Source organism: Hemitrygon akajei, chromosome 10 (assembly GCF_048418815.1).
Source record: "Hemitrygon akajei chromosome 10, sHemAka1.3, whole genome shotgun sequence".
NCBI lineage: Eukaryota > Metazoa > Chordata > Chondrichthyes > Myliobatiformes > Dasyatidae > Hemitrygon > Hemitrygon akajei.
The window spans coordinates 159,817,204-159,833,861 of NC_133133.1; the positions used below are offsets into that span (position 1 = coordinate 159,817,204).

The window sequence follows — 16,658 nt, forward strand, 5'->3', positions numbered from 1 at the left end:
AGATGTTGGAGTCTATTATAAGGGATCAGATTTTGGTTTCTTGGAGGCACATGATAAAATAGGCCAAAGACAACATGGTTTCCTTAAGGGGAAATCTTATCTGACATGCCTTCTTCCTCACTGTTACCATGAGGTAGGAGGTACAGAAGCCTGAAGGCACACAATCAGCGATTCAGGAACAGCTTCTTCCCCTCTGCCATCTGATTCCTAAATGGGTATTGAATATTTGGACACTACCTCACTTTTTTTTTTACATATACAGTATTCTGCTTCTGCACTTTAAAAAATTTATTCAATATATGTATATTGTAATTAATTTTCTTGTTTATCATTATTATTTTTATTTTATTTTTTTCTCTCTGCTAGATTATGTGTTACATTGTGTTGCATGTGTGTCTTTGGATGGAGTGTCTTTGGAATTCTCTACCTGATAGAGATGTGGAAACTATCATTAATTGTATTCAATGCAAAATGAATCAATTTTAAAACTTTTTGGAATTTTGGCTTATTAAAACTAATCAGGATAGTGAAGTTAAAACATGCTTTGCCAAATTTCTTCTTCAAGAAACAATTTCTTATTGAAGTTCATTTTCATATCAAACTTACATTACTTAAAAGGATGAGCTCATTAGGTAAATTGAGTTAATTTAAGTGATATGCATCGTGTAGTCTGTATTGGCAAAATATTTCCTAGTATTTTCTGAGAATGAACAATCAAGTTATCTTATTGTAATCTTAGTGGATGAAGCATACAGTTCATGTTATTTTGGTAAAACAATATATTTAACTATCGGCAACACCATTTTTAGCTCTGGAATGGCTAAAATGCATTGGATTGTCTCAAAAGAAACTAACAAAATTATCTAAAAGCGGTTGAGAAGCAAACACCATATCATATTTTGTCTTTTTGCCAACTTCCATTTTGTTGAATTGGAATGTATAATGGTCATTTTCCTTGTAGTTTAATGTTCTTATGCTTGTTTACATTTTTATATAATTATTTATAGACATGTAATTGTTCAGTGTGTTTTTTAGTGATTGAAGGTTCTCATATCTTTTTTGAAACAGTTTCAGTGGAGGGTATCACATTACTTAAATAGGGGCTATCTTATTGGTTAATTGAAGCAATGGAATTTATTCTTATCAGGAGTCTTGGATAAGAAGACACACTGCCTTAGTTCCCTCTCTTTCTCTCTCTCTCTATACTTCTTTCATCTACATTGATCGAGTAACATTTAAATAACGATTGTATGCAACTAGCGCTATGCTTTATTTGTGATTTCTGATGAAACTTGGATCAAAAATATCAGGATCCAATAATTTATAATTCAGTTCGATGTAGATGATCAGTAATTTGCCTAAATATTCAAAACTTGTATTTGTTGCATCAATTGTTTTCAGGTAGGAAAAATGTATTTTTATCCTACCTGAAGGCAACCGAGGAAACAAATCCCAAAATATGCATTAAATACTAATACGTAATGGGCAAATCTAGTTATTTGCACACTACTTTTCAAAGTAGTTGAAATGCGGCAAAATTACTTAGGCAAAATTTATACACATCATGGAGGATTTTTAGGGAAATTTCTACCTCTTTCTCCAGCTGTACTTTTTTTTTCTCCAAAGCCAGAAACTCTACTTTCAGCATTCCTACTTCATTCTTAAAATGTTGTTCTTCTTCCTCTAATTCTTCATCCAAGTAAGATTTAGCAGCCACCACAGAGGGCAGATGGACAGTTTTTGGACAGTGTTTCAAATCTGGTGATTCAAAACGTCTTGCGTCAGGATTGGGGAAACAGTTGGATATCAGACTTTCATTTCTGATAGATGAAAAGTCTACCAATTCTGTAGAAGCTTCTCCGAATGAAGCAGATTTTTTAACAGAAGGTCCATTGTTATCAGTCCTAGATTCTACTTTATGAAAATCACTGTCATTGTTAGAAAGGTAACCAGCATCATTATTTCCTTCTTTCTTTACAATACATTCCTTAACTGCTTCCCAGTTTAACTCCTGTTTTTCCTCAAGTACACAAGTGTGTGCCAATCTGTTATCACCATTATTTTCCGCTGGCTTGGACTTGCATATTTTGAGTGTTTGCTGATCATCTCTTGGCTCCACAGTAAAACCTGCTGCTTCTTCTGGCTCATTAAGAAGATCAAGCACATCATGGTCATCGTCACTATTTATGCTCTCTTCTTCTAATTCTTCCTCTAAAGCAGTAATTTTGTTATTTCCAAAAGGAGTAATTGCAATATCTTCATTACATTCACTACTTGAGCAGCTTCCAGAATAATCTTCTGCATATTCCGGAGTGTCATTTTTATTGCGCCAAATTTCTTGGATCCTTTGTTCCAGCTCAGCTGTTACAATTCTCCAATGTAATGTTTTTGTGTCCTCTTTTGTCTGGACTTTGACATATTGTCCATTCATGGTCTTTCTTTGATTCTCCTCTACCCGCACCATCTCAGCAGTGCTGTCACTATTGGTCATATTGGGCTCCTCATTCAGGTCCATTTCCTCTGCTTTCTTGTGTAAAAAAACAAAACATGTTTACAAGTTTCATTTTCAGATTGTAGACATTTTATTGCCACTTTGCCATTGATATTGGCCATTTTCAAAATATGTATATCCTTCCGAAAGCATATGAAACAGGTAAAGAGAGGTCAGGATCATAATAACAAAAGCTGACTAAATACTTAAGTAGAAATAAAATATATAGCTGCATATTAATTTACAACAAAGCCTTTTTCTGACCTTAAGTCAGAAAGGGAGTACTTGTGGACACAGACAGGTATGAGTACTTTAATACTACACAGAAAATGTTGGAGGAACTCTAAATCAGGCAGTATCTCTGGAAGGGAATAAACAGATAATGTCTCATTTTGGTACCTCCGAACTTCTCACTTCATTCCCGTCCCCCAACCACCCACCTTCTCCTCACGTGGTCTCTCATGTATCGCCTGCTAGCTTGTACTCCTCAACCTTCTGCCCCCCTTCTTTTCCATCCTGATGGAGGGTCACAGTCCAAAATGTTCACTATTTCTTTACTTACACAGATGCTGTCCAACTTACTGAATTCCTCCAGCATTTTGTGTGTGCCGCTCAAGGTTTCCAGCATCTGCATAATCCCTTGTGTTTATAAATATTATAATGTTAGGCAAGTGCTGACCAGAATTACTTTTGTAACATTGTATCTACAAAATGGCATGAGAAAGATTGTGTCAACACCAAATCTGAAAATCAATTTGGAGGATAGGCAAATCATAATCAGAAGTGTCTCCCAGGGCATCATCTCCAGTAAGCTGGCTTAATTAGAATCAGTAATTGCATTAGACAGGCCACATTACTTGCATGCCTGACACCAAACTCCTGAAATACACTTAATTCTGAGCTGTCTCAGTTACTGTGGCTTTCTTGGGCACCAGAGTGATGGTGACGGACTTGAAGCCTGCAGGGATAGTGGACTGTTTCAGGGAGATATTAAAGAAAGGCTGGCCTTTCCTTTCAGTGCTGCCTCCAGTGTTCGATTGCTGGAATGACAAACAGCATTGCCTGCGAACTGCCGGGAACTTCATCACTCAGGGACTTGGGCTATATATAATTTTTTTGCATGACTGTTTGTGTGTTCGCTATCTTGGATTGCTATGCGCCTTGTGCCGTGCATGTTTGACACCTTGGCCCCAGAGGAACGCTGTTTTATTTGGTTGTATTGATGTATACTTGAATGATAATTAAACTTGAATTTGATTTGATTTTACTGAACATCGAGCTTTATAACTAAGTTTTTATTCATTGGGAAATGAAAATAAAGATTTGGTCAAAACTGCCATAAGAACCTTTTACATAAGTTGTGATTATTGAAATGCAAATTACGTTTGTAATTAAAATTAAACTGCATCTGTCAACCACTGTCAATCACTATCAAAATATCTCAGTCTACTCCAGTGTTCATTATCATCATTATCACAGAAGATGGTCTCCAGTTACTTTGACTTCTTCTACATGAAATCAAGAAATAGCTGAGAGCAGTAGATACAGTAAAAAATCTGACAAATTCCCAGCTACAATACTGAATGATCTGCACTCCAGAACAAATGACACCTCGCCAAGTTGTTGCATCGTACACTTGTTTCTAGCAATGTGGAAAATTGCTCAGATATACATCCCACTCACAAAAAAAAAATACAATCCAGCTAAATTTGTATGCAGTTTACTGTTTACTATGAAAAGTGATGGATGCTGTCTCATTTGGCTGTATTGAGTATTCATGCATGATTGAATAACAATTAAACTTGAATTAATTTTGAAAACTGACAGATGCTATAATCAAAAAGCTCTAAAATTGCACTTGTTCTCCAAAAATTTCATGCAGTCCAAATATGAACCAAATAGCTAAATTCCAGAGATGAGGTACAGTGACTTCCCTTGACATCAAGACAACTAATGACACAGAAGTCATTGGACACTGGAGGGAAAACACATAAATCAAGACAGAACTCACACAAAGGATAAGGACTGTGGTTGCCAGAGATCAATCATTCCAACCACAGAACTTCACTGAAGGAGTTCAAGGCAATATCATCAGCTCAACTGGCTGATAACTGCATAAGGTTCAGATTATTTCACAGCTCCTCAGCTACTGGAGCAATCCAAGTCTGCACACACCAAAATTTTGACATTTAGGCATGGGCTGACAAATAGTTACAAGCAAGAATCTATCCTTGATGTTAAATGGCCTTGCTATCATAAGCCACTCACCATCAACACCACAAAGTCACCCCATTGTGCAGAAAATTAACTGCACCAGTCACATAAATACAGTAACTACATCAGTAAATCCAGCTTTTGATTTTCACCTCCTGATATTCCTAGGCCATTCACCTACAAGGCACAGATCAGGAATTTGATAACATACTTTCCACCTGCTTGAAACAGTGCAGCATTGACAACTCCCAAGAAGCTCAATGCAATCAGAAAAAAATGGACTGCTTAATTTGAACTCCATCAACCACCCCAGACAAATATATTCTTCACCTCTGGTGCAACTGCAAAATAAATCATGCAGGCTACTTATATCACTCATGCAGATATCATCTTTGTAGAAACTTGATCACACCAATTGAGGACAAGGGCAGCGGGTGCAAGAGAATACTTGCAGATACACCTCTAAATCAAGGCATAGAGCTCTTTTACCTGTTGGTTAAATCCTGGAATATCAACAGCACTGTGGAAATAACTTCATGAGAAGAACTGCAGCAGTTCAAGGTGACAGCTTACCACCATCTTTTTAGAGGGCATTTAGCGATACAAAATAAACAACAGCCTTGCTGGCAAAGCCCACAGACGAAAATGAATATTAAGCAAAATTAGCGTTTTGTTGTGTGTGTATTTTTAAAGACTTTTATTTTAAAATACACAATCAAATTCAACACATATACATTAGTATCTCACCTCATTTTTCCCTTCATAATTCTTTCTATTTTCATTACCTCCATCCTCAGTTGGAGACGTCTCCCCTTGGGAAACTGCAGACATATTTAAAGATTGTTACATCAATAGTAAAACAGTACACTTTTAAAATCTTTGCCTATTTATTCCTACCACAGACTGCAGATACTCTAGGGGAGGTGCACAGAGTCAATGAGACAGCTTCTAGGACAAGCCATATTATCGTTCAGCCATTACTGCCAAGCATTTTATACTTAATTATGTTAAGGAAACAATATTTTAGTCCGGTCTATAGTTCCATGTACTCCAAGTACACAGTTTTGAATTAATTCCTGATGAAGGATTTAGGCCTGAAATGTTGGCTGCCAGGCCTGCTGAGTTCCTCCAGCATTTTGTGTGTGTTGCAAGTACAGTTTTAATACTGCTTCAGACATCAATGCTCTTTAAAAATTCTATCATTGTTTGATAAATATACAGACCTAGAATCTATTCAAGATCTTCTCAATTCAGTAATACACAATGTTCTGTGACTGAGTAATTGTGATGAAAAATTAACCATACGAAAATCGATAATAAATAACGTGCAGGTTTGAGTTTAAGAATAAATACTGTTCGGAGTGGAGTAAAAAATGGTTGTGATGGAATAAACGTACCAGTTTGGTGGTTCATTTTTGGCGTTTTGACAGAAGCACTTTCAGAGTCCCAGTTTGAGTCATCTACTGTATATAAAAAGAACAAATTTTATTGTCAAAATATAACCATTGAAACATATTGATGCATTCAGTTATTCAATCAGGAATTATAAATTTATGTTCAGCACACACAAAGTGCTGGGGGAGCTTAGCAGGTCAGGTAGCATCTATGGATGAGAATAAACAGTCAATGCTTCAGGCTGAGACCACCAGGACTAGAAAAGGCAGAAGTCAGAGTAATGTGGTGGGGGATGGGAGAAAGAAGTACAAGGTGGCAAGTGACAGGTGAAACCATGAGAGAGGAAGAAGGTGAAGTAAAGAGCTGGGGAGTTGATTGGTGGAAGATATACAGGCAGGAGAAGAGGGAATCTCACAGGACAGGACAGAAGACCATTGAAGAAAGGAAGGGGGAGCAAAACTCAGAGGTGGTGATGGGCATGTAAGAAGAGAAGGCGGTGAGGGAAACAGGAATGGGAATGATGAGGGAGGAGGTAATTACTGGAAGCTTGTGAAATTGATATTCTTGCCATCAGGTTGGAGTCTACCCAGACGGAATACAAGACGTTGCTGATGTGGAGGCTTATGGGATGGTTGGTGAGGACAAGAAGAACCTTCTTCAAAGAAAGCTTCTCTTTCTCCACCATCAACGCTGCCTTCACCCGCATCTCTTCCATCTCATGCACATTTGCCCTTATCCTATCCTCCCACTGCCACACCAGGATAGGATTCCTCCTGTCCTCACCTACCATCCAACAAGCCTCTGCATCCAGCACATAATTCTCTGTAACCTCTGCCATCTCCAATAGGATCCCATCACCAAACATATCTTTCCCTCTCCCCACTTTCTGCAGGGATTGCTCTCTATGCAACTCCCTCGACCACTCGTCCCTCCCCGCTAATCATCCGCCTGGCACTTATACTTGTAAGTGGATCAATTGCCACACCTGCCCCTACACCTTGTCCCTCACCACCATTCAGGGCCCTAAACAGTCCTTTCAGGTGGGGCAACACTTCTGCGAGCCTGCTGCGGTCATCTACTGTATCCGGTGCACCCACCTGTATATTGGTGAGACCTGGCGTAAATTGGAAGACTGCTTCGTTGCAGCACTTTCACTCTGCCTGCCACAAAAAGCAGAATTTCCCCATGACCACGCATTCCAATTCTACTTCCCATTCCTATTCCAATATATGTTAGTCCATAGCCTCCTCTACTATCACGATAAGATCACACTTAGGGTAAAGGAGCAAACTTATATTCTGTCTGGGTAGCCTCCAACCTGATGGCGTGAACACTGATTTCTTGAACCTCCATTAATTACTCCCCCTCCTCTCCATCGTCATTCCCCGTTCTTATTTTCCTCTCACAACTTCTCTTCTTACCTGCTCATCACCTCTCTCTGGTGCTCCTCCTCCTTCCTGTTCTTCCAGGGTCTTCTGTCCTCTCCTGCTAGATTCCCCCTTCTCCAGTCCTTTATCTCTTTCACCCATCAACTTCACAGCTCTTTACTTCATTCCCTTCCCCTCTCCATGTTTCATCTAACACCTGCCACCTTATACTTCTTCCACCTCTACCCCACCTTCCTACTTTGACTTCTTCCCCCTTCCTTTCCAGACCTGATGAAGGGCCTCAGCCCAAAACGTCAACATTTATTCCCATCTACGTATGCTGCCTGACCTGCTGACCTCCAGCACACTGTGTGTATTGCTCGAGATTTCGAGCATCTGCAGTACCCTCTTATGTTCTAATGGAAAGTAATGTGTACAGATGAATAAATAAGGTTTGCACTTTTATATTGTGTATTTTTATTGTACACGTGTACACACACACACATACACACAAACAAACTACGTATATACTTATGCCTCTGTTAAAAATCAAATTAGTTGCCGAGATTTAATTCTATGCCACATGAAAACCAAATTAGGAAAGACTGGAATTCAACTCTCCAGCTACCAAATGAAGTACTGTCCAATGCACACCTCCTTGTTAAAGAACGCTTGTATTTTCAAATTACAAGCCGAGTCAGAAGGCTCGGCTGATTCACTGAAAACTAAACTAACTTCCTATTTAATTCAAAAACAAGTTGCTGCCGTATTTCAGCTTGGAAATTACATAATGCCAAAATGAACCATAAAAACTCTATGTTTAATCCTTAACTAACAAGTTTTACTCCATTTTACATTGAAAGAGTTTATACAAAATTGAAGATGCTGCCATTTAATTGACAGTTTGATCCAAAGTTCAATCAAATTAATTCAAAGGATTCCATGGAATTTTGCAAAGAATTGGAAGTTCTCTTATACTGGGTTACACCTGCTAACCTTTAGCTAACAAATAGCTAAATTAATTGGTTGCTCTTTTCTATTTTCAAACTAGGTACACCATTTCCTTGGTGGAACACAGCAGGCCAGGCAGCATCTATAGTGAGAAGCACTGTTGATGTTTCGGGCCGAGATCCTTCGTCCATCCTGACGAAGGGTCTCGGCCTGAAACGTTGACAGTGCTTCTCCCTATAGATGCTGCCTGACCTGCTGCGTTCCACCAGCATACTGTGTGTGTTGCTTGAATTTCCAGCATCTGCAGATGTCCTAGTGTTTACACCATTTCCTTATCCTGTAAATACATTCAGAAATAAATTGCTGTCATTTGCTTTATGACCTGCTGAGAATATATAAAGACTGCCAAAGTAATTTTTTTGACATGAACATGAGAAAATCTGCAGATGCGGGAAATCCAAAGCAACACACACAGAATGCTGGAGGAACCCAGCAGACCAGGCAGCAACTAAGGAAGAGTAAAAGATTGATGTTTTGGGCCGACACCCTTCTTTAGAACTGGAAAGGAAGGGGAAAAGTCACAGTAAGAAGGTAGGGTGTGGGGGGAGGTGCGGAGAGGAAGAAAAATACAAGATGGTAGGTGAGGGGTAAGGTGAAATAAAGAGCTGGGGAGTTGATTGGTCAAAGAGATAAAGGGCTGGAGAAGGGGAGGATCTTATAGGAAAGGTAGAAGACCTGGAAGAAAGGGAAGTGGGAGGAGCATCAGAGGGTAGGGATGGGCAGGTAAAGAGACATGGTAAGGGAGGGAAACAGAAATGGAGAAATGGATTGGTTCATGCCATCAGGTTGGAGGCTACCCAGGCTGAATATTAGGCATTGGTCCTCCATCCTGAGTATGGCCTCATCTTGGCAGTAAACATAGAAACATAGAAAATAGGTGCAGGAGGTGGCCATTCGGCCCTTCAAGCCTGCACCGCCATTCAGTATGATCATGGCTGATCATCCAACTCAGAACCCTGTACCTGCTTTCTCTCCATACCCTCTGATCCCTTTAGCCACAAGGGCCATATCTAACTTCCTCTATGAAGGCCATAGACTGAATGGGAATGGAAGTAGAATTGACATGGCTGGCCACCGGGAGATCCTGCTTTCTCTGGTGGAAGGAGGAAAGATGCTTGGTGAAGCGATCTCCCAATCTACGTCAGGTCTCACCGATAAACAGGAGGCCACAATGGGAGCACCAGATACAGTAGATGACTCCAACAGACTCGCAGGTGTAGCACTTGTTCCACTTGCAAGGATAAGTACCAGGAAGGAGATCAGTGGAGAGGGACGAGTGGACAAGGGTGTCACATAGAAAGCAGAATGTAGGGGGAGGGAAAGATGTGTTTGGCGGTGGGATCCCGTTGGAGGTGGCGTAAGTATTGGGGAAGTATGTGCTGGACGCGGAGGCTAGTGGGGTGGTAGGCGAGGACAACACAAACACGAGAATACACTGTCATATTTATGTAGATGACAACTTCATTAGCTCAAATATTATCAGCTGTTTCTGTTCATCTCATTTATGCTAAACAAAGAAATCATCAAGACCTGTCCATCACCTCCCTCTGGTTCCCTACTTCCTTCCCTTTATTCCATGGTCTAACCATTCTCTCCAATCAAAATTCTTCTTCAGTCCTTTGCACCTTTCACCCATCACCTTCTAGCTACTCACACCATTCCTTTTCACCCCTTCCCCACCCGTCTTCCCACTCTCACCTGAACTTAACTACTACCTGCCAGCAAACACGAGGAAATCTGCAGATGCTGGAAATTCAAACAACACACACAAAATGCTGGTGGAACACAGCAGGCCAGGCAGCATCTATGAGGAGAAGCACTGTCGATGTTTCGGGCCGAGTCCCTTCGTCAGGACCTGCCAGCTTGTGCTCATTCCTCTCCCACCTTTTTATTGTGGCTTTTGCCCTCTTTCTTTCCAGTCTTGATGAGGCTTTCGACCTGAAACATTGATTATTCATTTCCTCCATAGATGTTGCCAGACCTGCTGAGTTCCTGCAGAATTTTGTGTGTGATCCTCAAGATTTCCAGCATCTGCCAAAACTCTGAGTCAGTCTGATCATAATCTATGACCAATTCTCTGATATCCTAATGCACATGCTCCGAATTACAGTGACCTTTAAACTATGAATTTTAGCATTATAGTTTAAAAATTCTATTCAATTTTGAGAAAAGTTGATCGCATTAATAGTTTTTTTAAAAGAGAAAAAACAAATACAATTACCTTCATTCTGGTTCATCTTAATATTCCTTCGGCCCAGGATACCAGATGAAGCAACAGATTTGTCCCTTGAGCCTTCCGAGATGGACTAAAATTAGAAAAAAAGGTTTGATGTAATTTCTCATCTATAAAATTTAAACAAAACATTATACAATTGAAAATATTTCAATTGATCATGTAACCACAGTGATATAACCTTAACATGCTGTGCCATAGTAGCAAGTAGATTTTGAACTGCGGTTCTATGATGAAAAACTTGTCTTCCTCCGATGAGAAAGGGATAATTGAACAAATCAACTAGTCCCATATTTGCAAGTTTCCTCAGAGAGACTGCAATAAAATATAATAAATGGCTTGAAAACTGAGCAAGCCCACTGAATACTGTTTCAATAAGTTTTTAAATAGTGCGCTTTGTAAACAATAAAGAACCAGAGAATGGAACTGCATTAATTTTTAGCAGTATTATAATGTTAAACAACTTCCAAAATACACCAGTTGCTGAGCAGTGTACAGTAACCTGCATTTTTTTTCTTTACTGTGGCCTGGTTTCTTACACTCATCACCTGTATTCCCGTGTAACCAAACCTCAAGCCTAGTATCAAGTCCATAGGTAGCAGCATCGCACAAATAATGTAACGAGATGGGTTGGGTAGAAGCCTTCTAACAACTGTATCATTAGCTTTGCCACCTGTCATAGCTGTCAATGATTTGGAATGTTTCTTTAGATGATTAGAACCATTAAGAACACAATTAATTTAAAATGTAACCTGCCTTTTCTTACAATCCCCTTTTGAATGAATTAGCAGACCCTTTGACAGAACCTTTCTTACTTACTCCAACAAAAATAAACAATTTGTTTTACCTCTTTAACTTGACACCAGTGAATAATTTAGCATTTTGCCGTAGTTCATTAATTGATTTTCAACATGATTGACTGGATTCATTTTAACTTAGGCTACAGAATGTGGAACTATTAATTGTGTCACTTCTGCCCTTTCTGGGCAAGGCTTTTCTCCCATCTTGTCTAACTACATTTTGTTTCTTCCTTTCAAATTATGTATACTGTCTATCTCACTCCCAATCCTTCATTTTCTTTCATAAGCCTAGGCTTAACATTTTTCCTTGAATCAACCTACAAATGCCCTATTCTCCCATGAATTTTTGACAGCCAATTGTCAATTGATAAAGATGAGATTATTCACATAGGATGGAAAACAGAGAACAACACACAAAATACTTGAACTCAACAGGTCAAATAGCATCTATGGAGAATAAACAATCGATGTGTCAGACTGAGATCCTTCACCAGGATCGGGAAGGTAGCAAAAAAAAAAGGTGGGAGGTGGGGATAGAGGAAAGAGTACAAGCTTGTAGGTGGTAGCAGAAACCAGGTGAGAGGGAAGGTGGGTGACTGGGGGAGGGGTAGAAGTGAGATGCTGCGATGTGATAGGTGGAAAAGTAAAGGGCTGATGATGGAATCAAATAGAGGAGAATGGACCATGAGAGAAAGGGAAGGAGGATGGGCACTACAGGGACTTGGGTCAGTGATGAAAGGGTTAAGAACCAGAATTGGGAAGAGAAAAAAAGAGAAGGGAGAGCAGGGGATAAAAATTACCAGAAATTAGAGAAATTGGTTCTATAGCATTTATCATTTGTTCCTTTAAAATCTTCTTTGTGATTGATTTCTGAAACTTTTGGTTATATAGGTTTCACCTTTTTATCAAGATGTTTATCATGGAATGACTTTGACTTTGAAGATCCAACTATAAATGTAAACTTCCATAATAGTTTTTCTTCAGTTTCTCAGCAAAGTATTTCAGATATTTTAAGGCTACTCATTAAAAATTATTATCACACCAGGATTTGAAGGGTAGCACAGATAGTGATGCTGCTGCCACACAATTCCAAAAACACAAGGTTGTTCCAGACCTCCAGTGTTATCTGTGTGGAGTTTGCATACTCTCCCTGTGACTTTGAGGATTTCCTCAGTGTGCTCCAGTTTAAGTCCACATGCTAAATTTGTTCAGGTTGGTAGATTCATTGACTATTGTAAATTGCTCATGGTGCTAACATGAGTGGTATAATCAGAAGGGAACTAATGGGACTATGGAGACAATAAAATGGCATTAGTGTAAATGAATGCATGATAGTTGGCAATAGACTCAAAGTCAAAGTCAGTCAATTTATTATCAAACCACATACATGTTACCATATACTATCCTGAGACTCATTGTCTTGCAGATATTCACAATAAATACAAATGAACCAATAGAAGCAATGAAAAGATAGACAACCAATGCATAAAAGACAAATTGAGCAAATACAACAAAAAAAACACTATAGTAATAGTAATAAGTATTGAGAACACGAGTTGTCGTCCTTGAAAGTGAGTCCATAGGTTGTGGAATTAGTTCAGTGATGGGTTGAGTGAAGTTATCCACTCTGATTCAGGAGCCTGATGGTTGAGGAGTAATAATTGTTCCTGAATGTGACAGTGTGGGATCTAAGGTGCCTATACCTCCTTCCTGATGGCAGCAGAGAGAATAGAGCATGGCTTGGATGGTGGGTGTCATTAATCATGGATGCTGCTTTCCTGCGACGGCACTCCTTGTAGATGTGCTCAGTAGTGGGGAGGGCTTTACACGTGATTAACTGGGCTGAATCCACTACTTTTGTAGGCTTTTCTGTTTGGGGGCACTGGTATTTCCATACCAGGCTGTGATGCAACCAGTCAGTATACACTTCATTGTGCATCTGTAGAAGTTTATCAAAGTTTTAGATTCAGCATGTCATTTTCCAAACTTATTTTTTGTATTGCCTTTTTTGTATTTGGCCCTTATGTATTGGACCCAGGATAAATTGTCTGAAATGATAATGCTGAGGAATTTAAAAGTTACTGACCCTCTCCACCTCTGGTCCATGAGAACTGGCTGATGAACCTTCAGTTTCCTACTCGTGTCAATTATCAGCTTCTTGATTTTGCTGATGTCACGGCAGAGGATGTTGTGGCACCATTCAGCCAGATTTCCAATATCTGTCCAACATGTTGATTCATCATCACCTTTGATTCAGTCAACAATGGTGCCTTCAGCAAACTTAGCCTCATAGTCATAACTATAAAGTGAGAAGAGCAGGGGGCCAAGTACATAGTCTTGTGGTGTACCTGTGCTGATGGTGATTGTAAAGGAAATGTGCTGCCAATCTGAATCTACTAGGATCTGCAAGTGAAGAGATTTAGGATACAGTTGTACAGGGAGGTATGAAGGCCAAGGTCTTGGAGTTTTTTAAATTAGTTCTGAGGGGTCTATAGTGTCAAATGCAGAACTGTAGACAATGAAGAAAATCCTGATGTATGCATATTGTTCCAAGGTCGAGTGAAGAGCTAATGAAATGGCATCTGCTGTTGTCGTGTTGTGACTGTAAAAAGATGGAGCAGATCATGTATGCCAAATGACATATTTCTGTTTTATGACTCAATGACCCATTTTAATTTATAACACAGTATTACAAACAACCATTCTGATGAGCTAAATGTGATATTTTGTATTAAGTAAAAGTCATAACATTTACTAAACATACCTTAGAATCCTTAAGAGATTCCGTGTTTGCTTCCACCTCCGACTCTTCCAAACCCAGCTCTAACAGTAGGTCTACATGGTAAAGAATTAAAATATTTTATTGAATAAGGATTTGCAATTAGATGAAAATGCTGGCTTCCATTATGAAAGTTTTTTTTTGCTTTCTAAACCACATGATATTTTATCTGGATTCAACAAATGATAATCAAAGAACTATTCCTTTCGATTTTCTAGATTTCAACTTGATGGAACTACGTAAAGTGATCACTCGGTGGCTAACAGCAGATTATTCAAGAATGGATTTTCTTAATGAGTCCAACTTTAGAACAAGACAAGTGTGTGATAACATTTTGTGCTCAGCAACTTCTTATGAAATAATGCAGTACAGTATCACCCTCTTGGAGTTGTCCTTTCAAAGATATTGAAATATCATATTGGGTTCTAAAAGCTTTTGACATGAAATGTGTTGATAATGGGGAATTTTGTAATAGTAATGTTACTGGATGTTAGGGATGTGTGGGCTCTGATAGAGGCTGCCCTTGCCACAAACATAAATGCAACTTATAAATAAATTACGAGATTAACCTGGGATATGGACATTTTACAAGGACTTGTTATTCAAAGTCGACCAACTTCTGACTTAATGATGGAATAGTCCTTGATGAGGCAGCTAAATTAAGTACACAAAGAAATTTGCATATTATTATTCTAAATTGTCTAGCATTGCCGAAGTGGTATTCAATGTTTTGATATTCTTCATGTTCAGGGTTCACCTCATGCATGCTGCACTAATTTGCATAACTCGCTCTGGTACATCACTGAAAGCCAAATTTCCTGACAACCATTGATAGCCTCAAACTCTGCTACCAATTGACTAGGTTATAAATCTTACTATAATTTTGCTAAGTATGCCAGTAAAAAGCAAATGTAAATGTTGAAAATGGAAAAGCCACTAGGTATAAATTACATTCAAAACCGTATATAGTATGCAGCATCAATACTCTTTTGAAATGTCGCAAATCCTCCAGTTTAGCCGCACTTTGGCAACTTTTAAACTTGCATTAGAATCTCCCTAACACTATTCATGAAAATATACTTCCAACCATGCTTACAGAATATTACAGTGAGCTATCTGCTGTTTTTGCACTCACTGACCTACAACTACAACGCATTATAACTGTGCCATTGACCCTGTAGCTTGTCCACCATGAAGATTTTATTAGCACAACAAAAAATAAACAACTGGGAAATTGGTAATCATTCCAAATGAAAAAACACAACATAAAACTTGAATCTAAGATACCTCTTCTATTTTTTTTGCATGAAGCCTTTTGTTCTTGAAATGCAGAAGCAGAAGTTTCACTAAAATCAGAAGATTGCACTGCTTCAAGTTCTGACCCTTTGGAAGAAGCTCTCAAAGGCTCCTCCTCTTCCAAGAACATGTTCTATAGAAGAGAACAGAGTTCATATTATGTTTTGTATCATCAAATACAAATACTCATTTCATGAAAGGGGTAGAGAAAAAATAACACTATTATAATTGAGTTAATCTATAACAAATTATTAATCTATAGCTTTTTAAACAGTGACATATATTTGGAAACAAAAGGCAATATTATTTTTAAAGCAACACACACAAAATGCTGGAGGAACTCAGCAGGCCAGGCAGCAGCTGTGGAAAAAAGTACAGTCGATGTTTCGGGCTGTAGCCCTTTGGCAGGACTGACAAATTCCTTCTAATTTTTTTAACGACTGTGCGGACCAACCATTGCTCTGAGCCTGAAAACTGGGCAGCACTTTATATTAATGTTATATAAGTAAATTCCAGTTGTGTGGCAACAAAGGCTATATGCGCAGGAGCATTTCAGTTACTGCGCGGCCCTGCACCCACACATCTTAGACGGAACATGATCATAACAATTCTAAACTTTAACAGTTTCATGATTTTGAACAATATGGTTATTTGTTGTGTTTAACTACAAATTATCATTGCTCATGTGTGACTTTTAAATTAAGCTGGATTGTTTTCTTGGTGCATACATCAGAATCATTTTACCACTAGTGGCTATGACAACAGTGCAGCAGTCAACGCAATGCTATTACAGCGACAATAATGCAGGTTCAATTCTGCCACTGTCTACAAGGAGTTTATGTTCTCTCCGTGGGCATTTCCTCCAGGTGCTCCAGTTTCCTCTCACATTCCAAACACGGACAGGTTAGTAGGTTAATTGGAAAGCATGGACATGTTATCATGCTGTATCTCTAAATAAAAAAAATCTATACTTGCTGCACAAATCCCTCTCTCACCTAGATGGGGTCAGTGGTGCTGTGAGGATTACATTCCTGGACTTCTCTAGTGCCTTTAACACCATCCAGCCCAAGAT

At 38.9% G+C, this 16,658-nt stretch overlaps 1 protein-coding gene across 1 annotated transcript in view; it reads right to left on the reverse strand.

The window, feature by feature from the left end:
- ankrd26 (ankyrin repeat domain containing 26) overlaps positions 1-16,658 on the reverse strand; it is a 131,197-nt gene that overhangs the window by 67,643 nt on the left and 46,896 nt on the right. Inside the window, exons 13-18 of the mRNA XM_073059530.1 lie at positions 15,578-15,719; positions 14,276-14,346; positions 10,700-10,784; positions 6,103-6,168; positions 5,453-5,526; positions 1,592-2,527 (exon numbers count right to left, since the gene is read on the reverse strand). Coding sequence (XP_072915631.1) covers positions 1,592-2,527; positions 5,453-5,526; positions 6,103-6,168; positions 10,700-10,784; positions 14,276-14,346; positions 15,578-15,719 — 1,374 coding nt within the window. The remainder of the gene's footprint in view (positions 1-1,591; positions 2,528-5,452; positions 5,527-6,102; positions 6,169-10,699; positions 10,785-14,275; positions 14,347-15,577; positions 15,720-16,658) is intronic.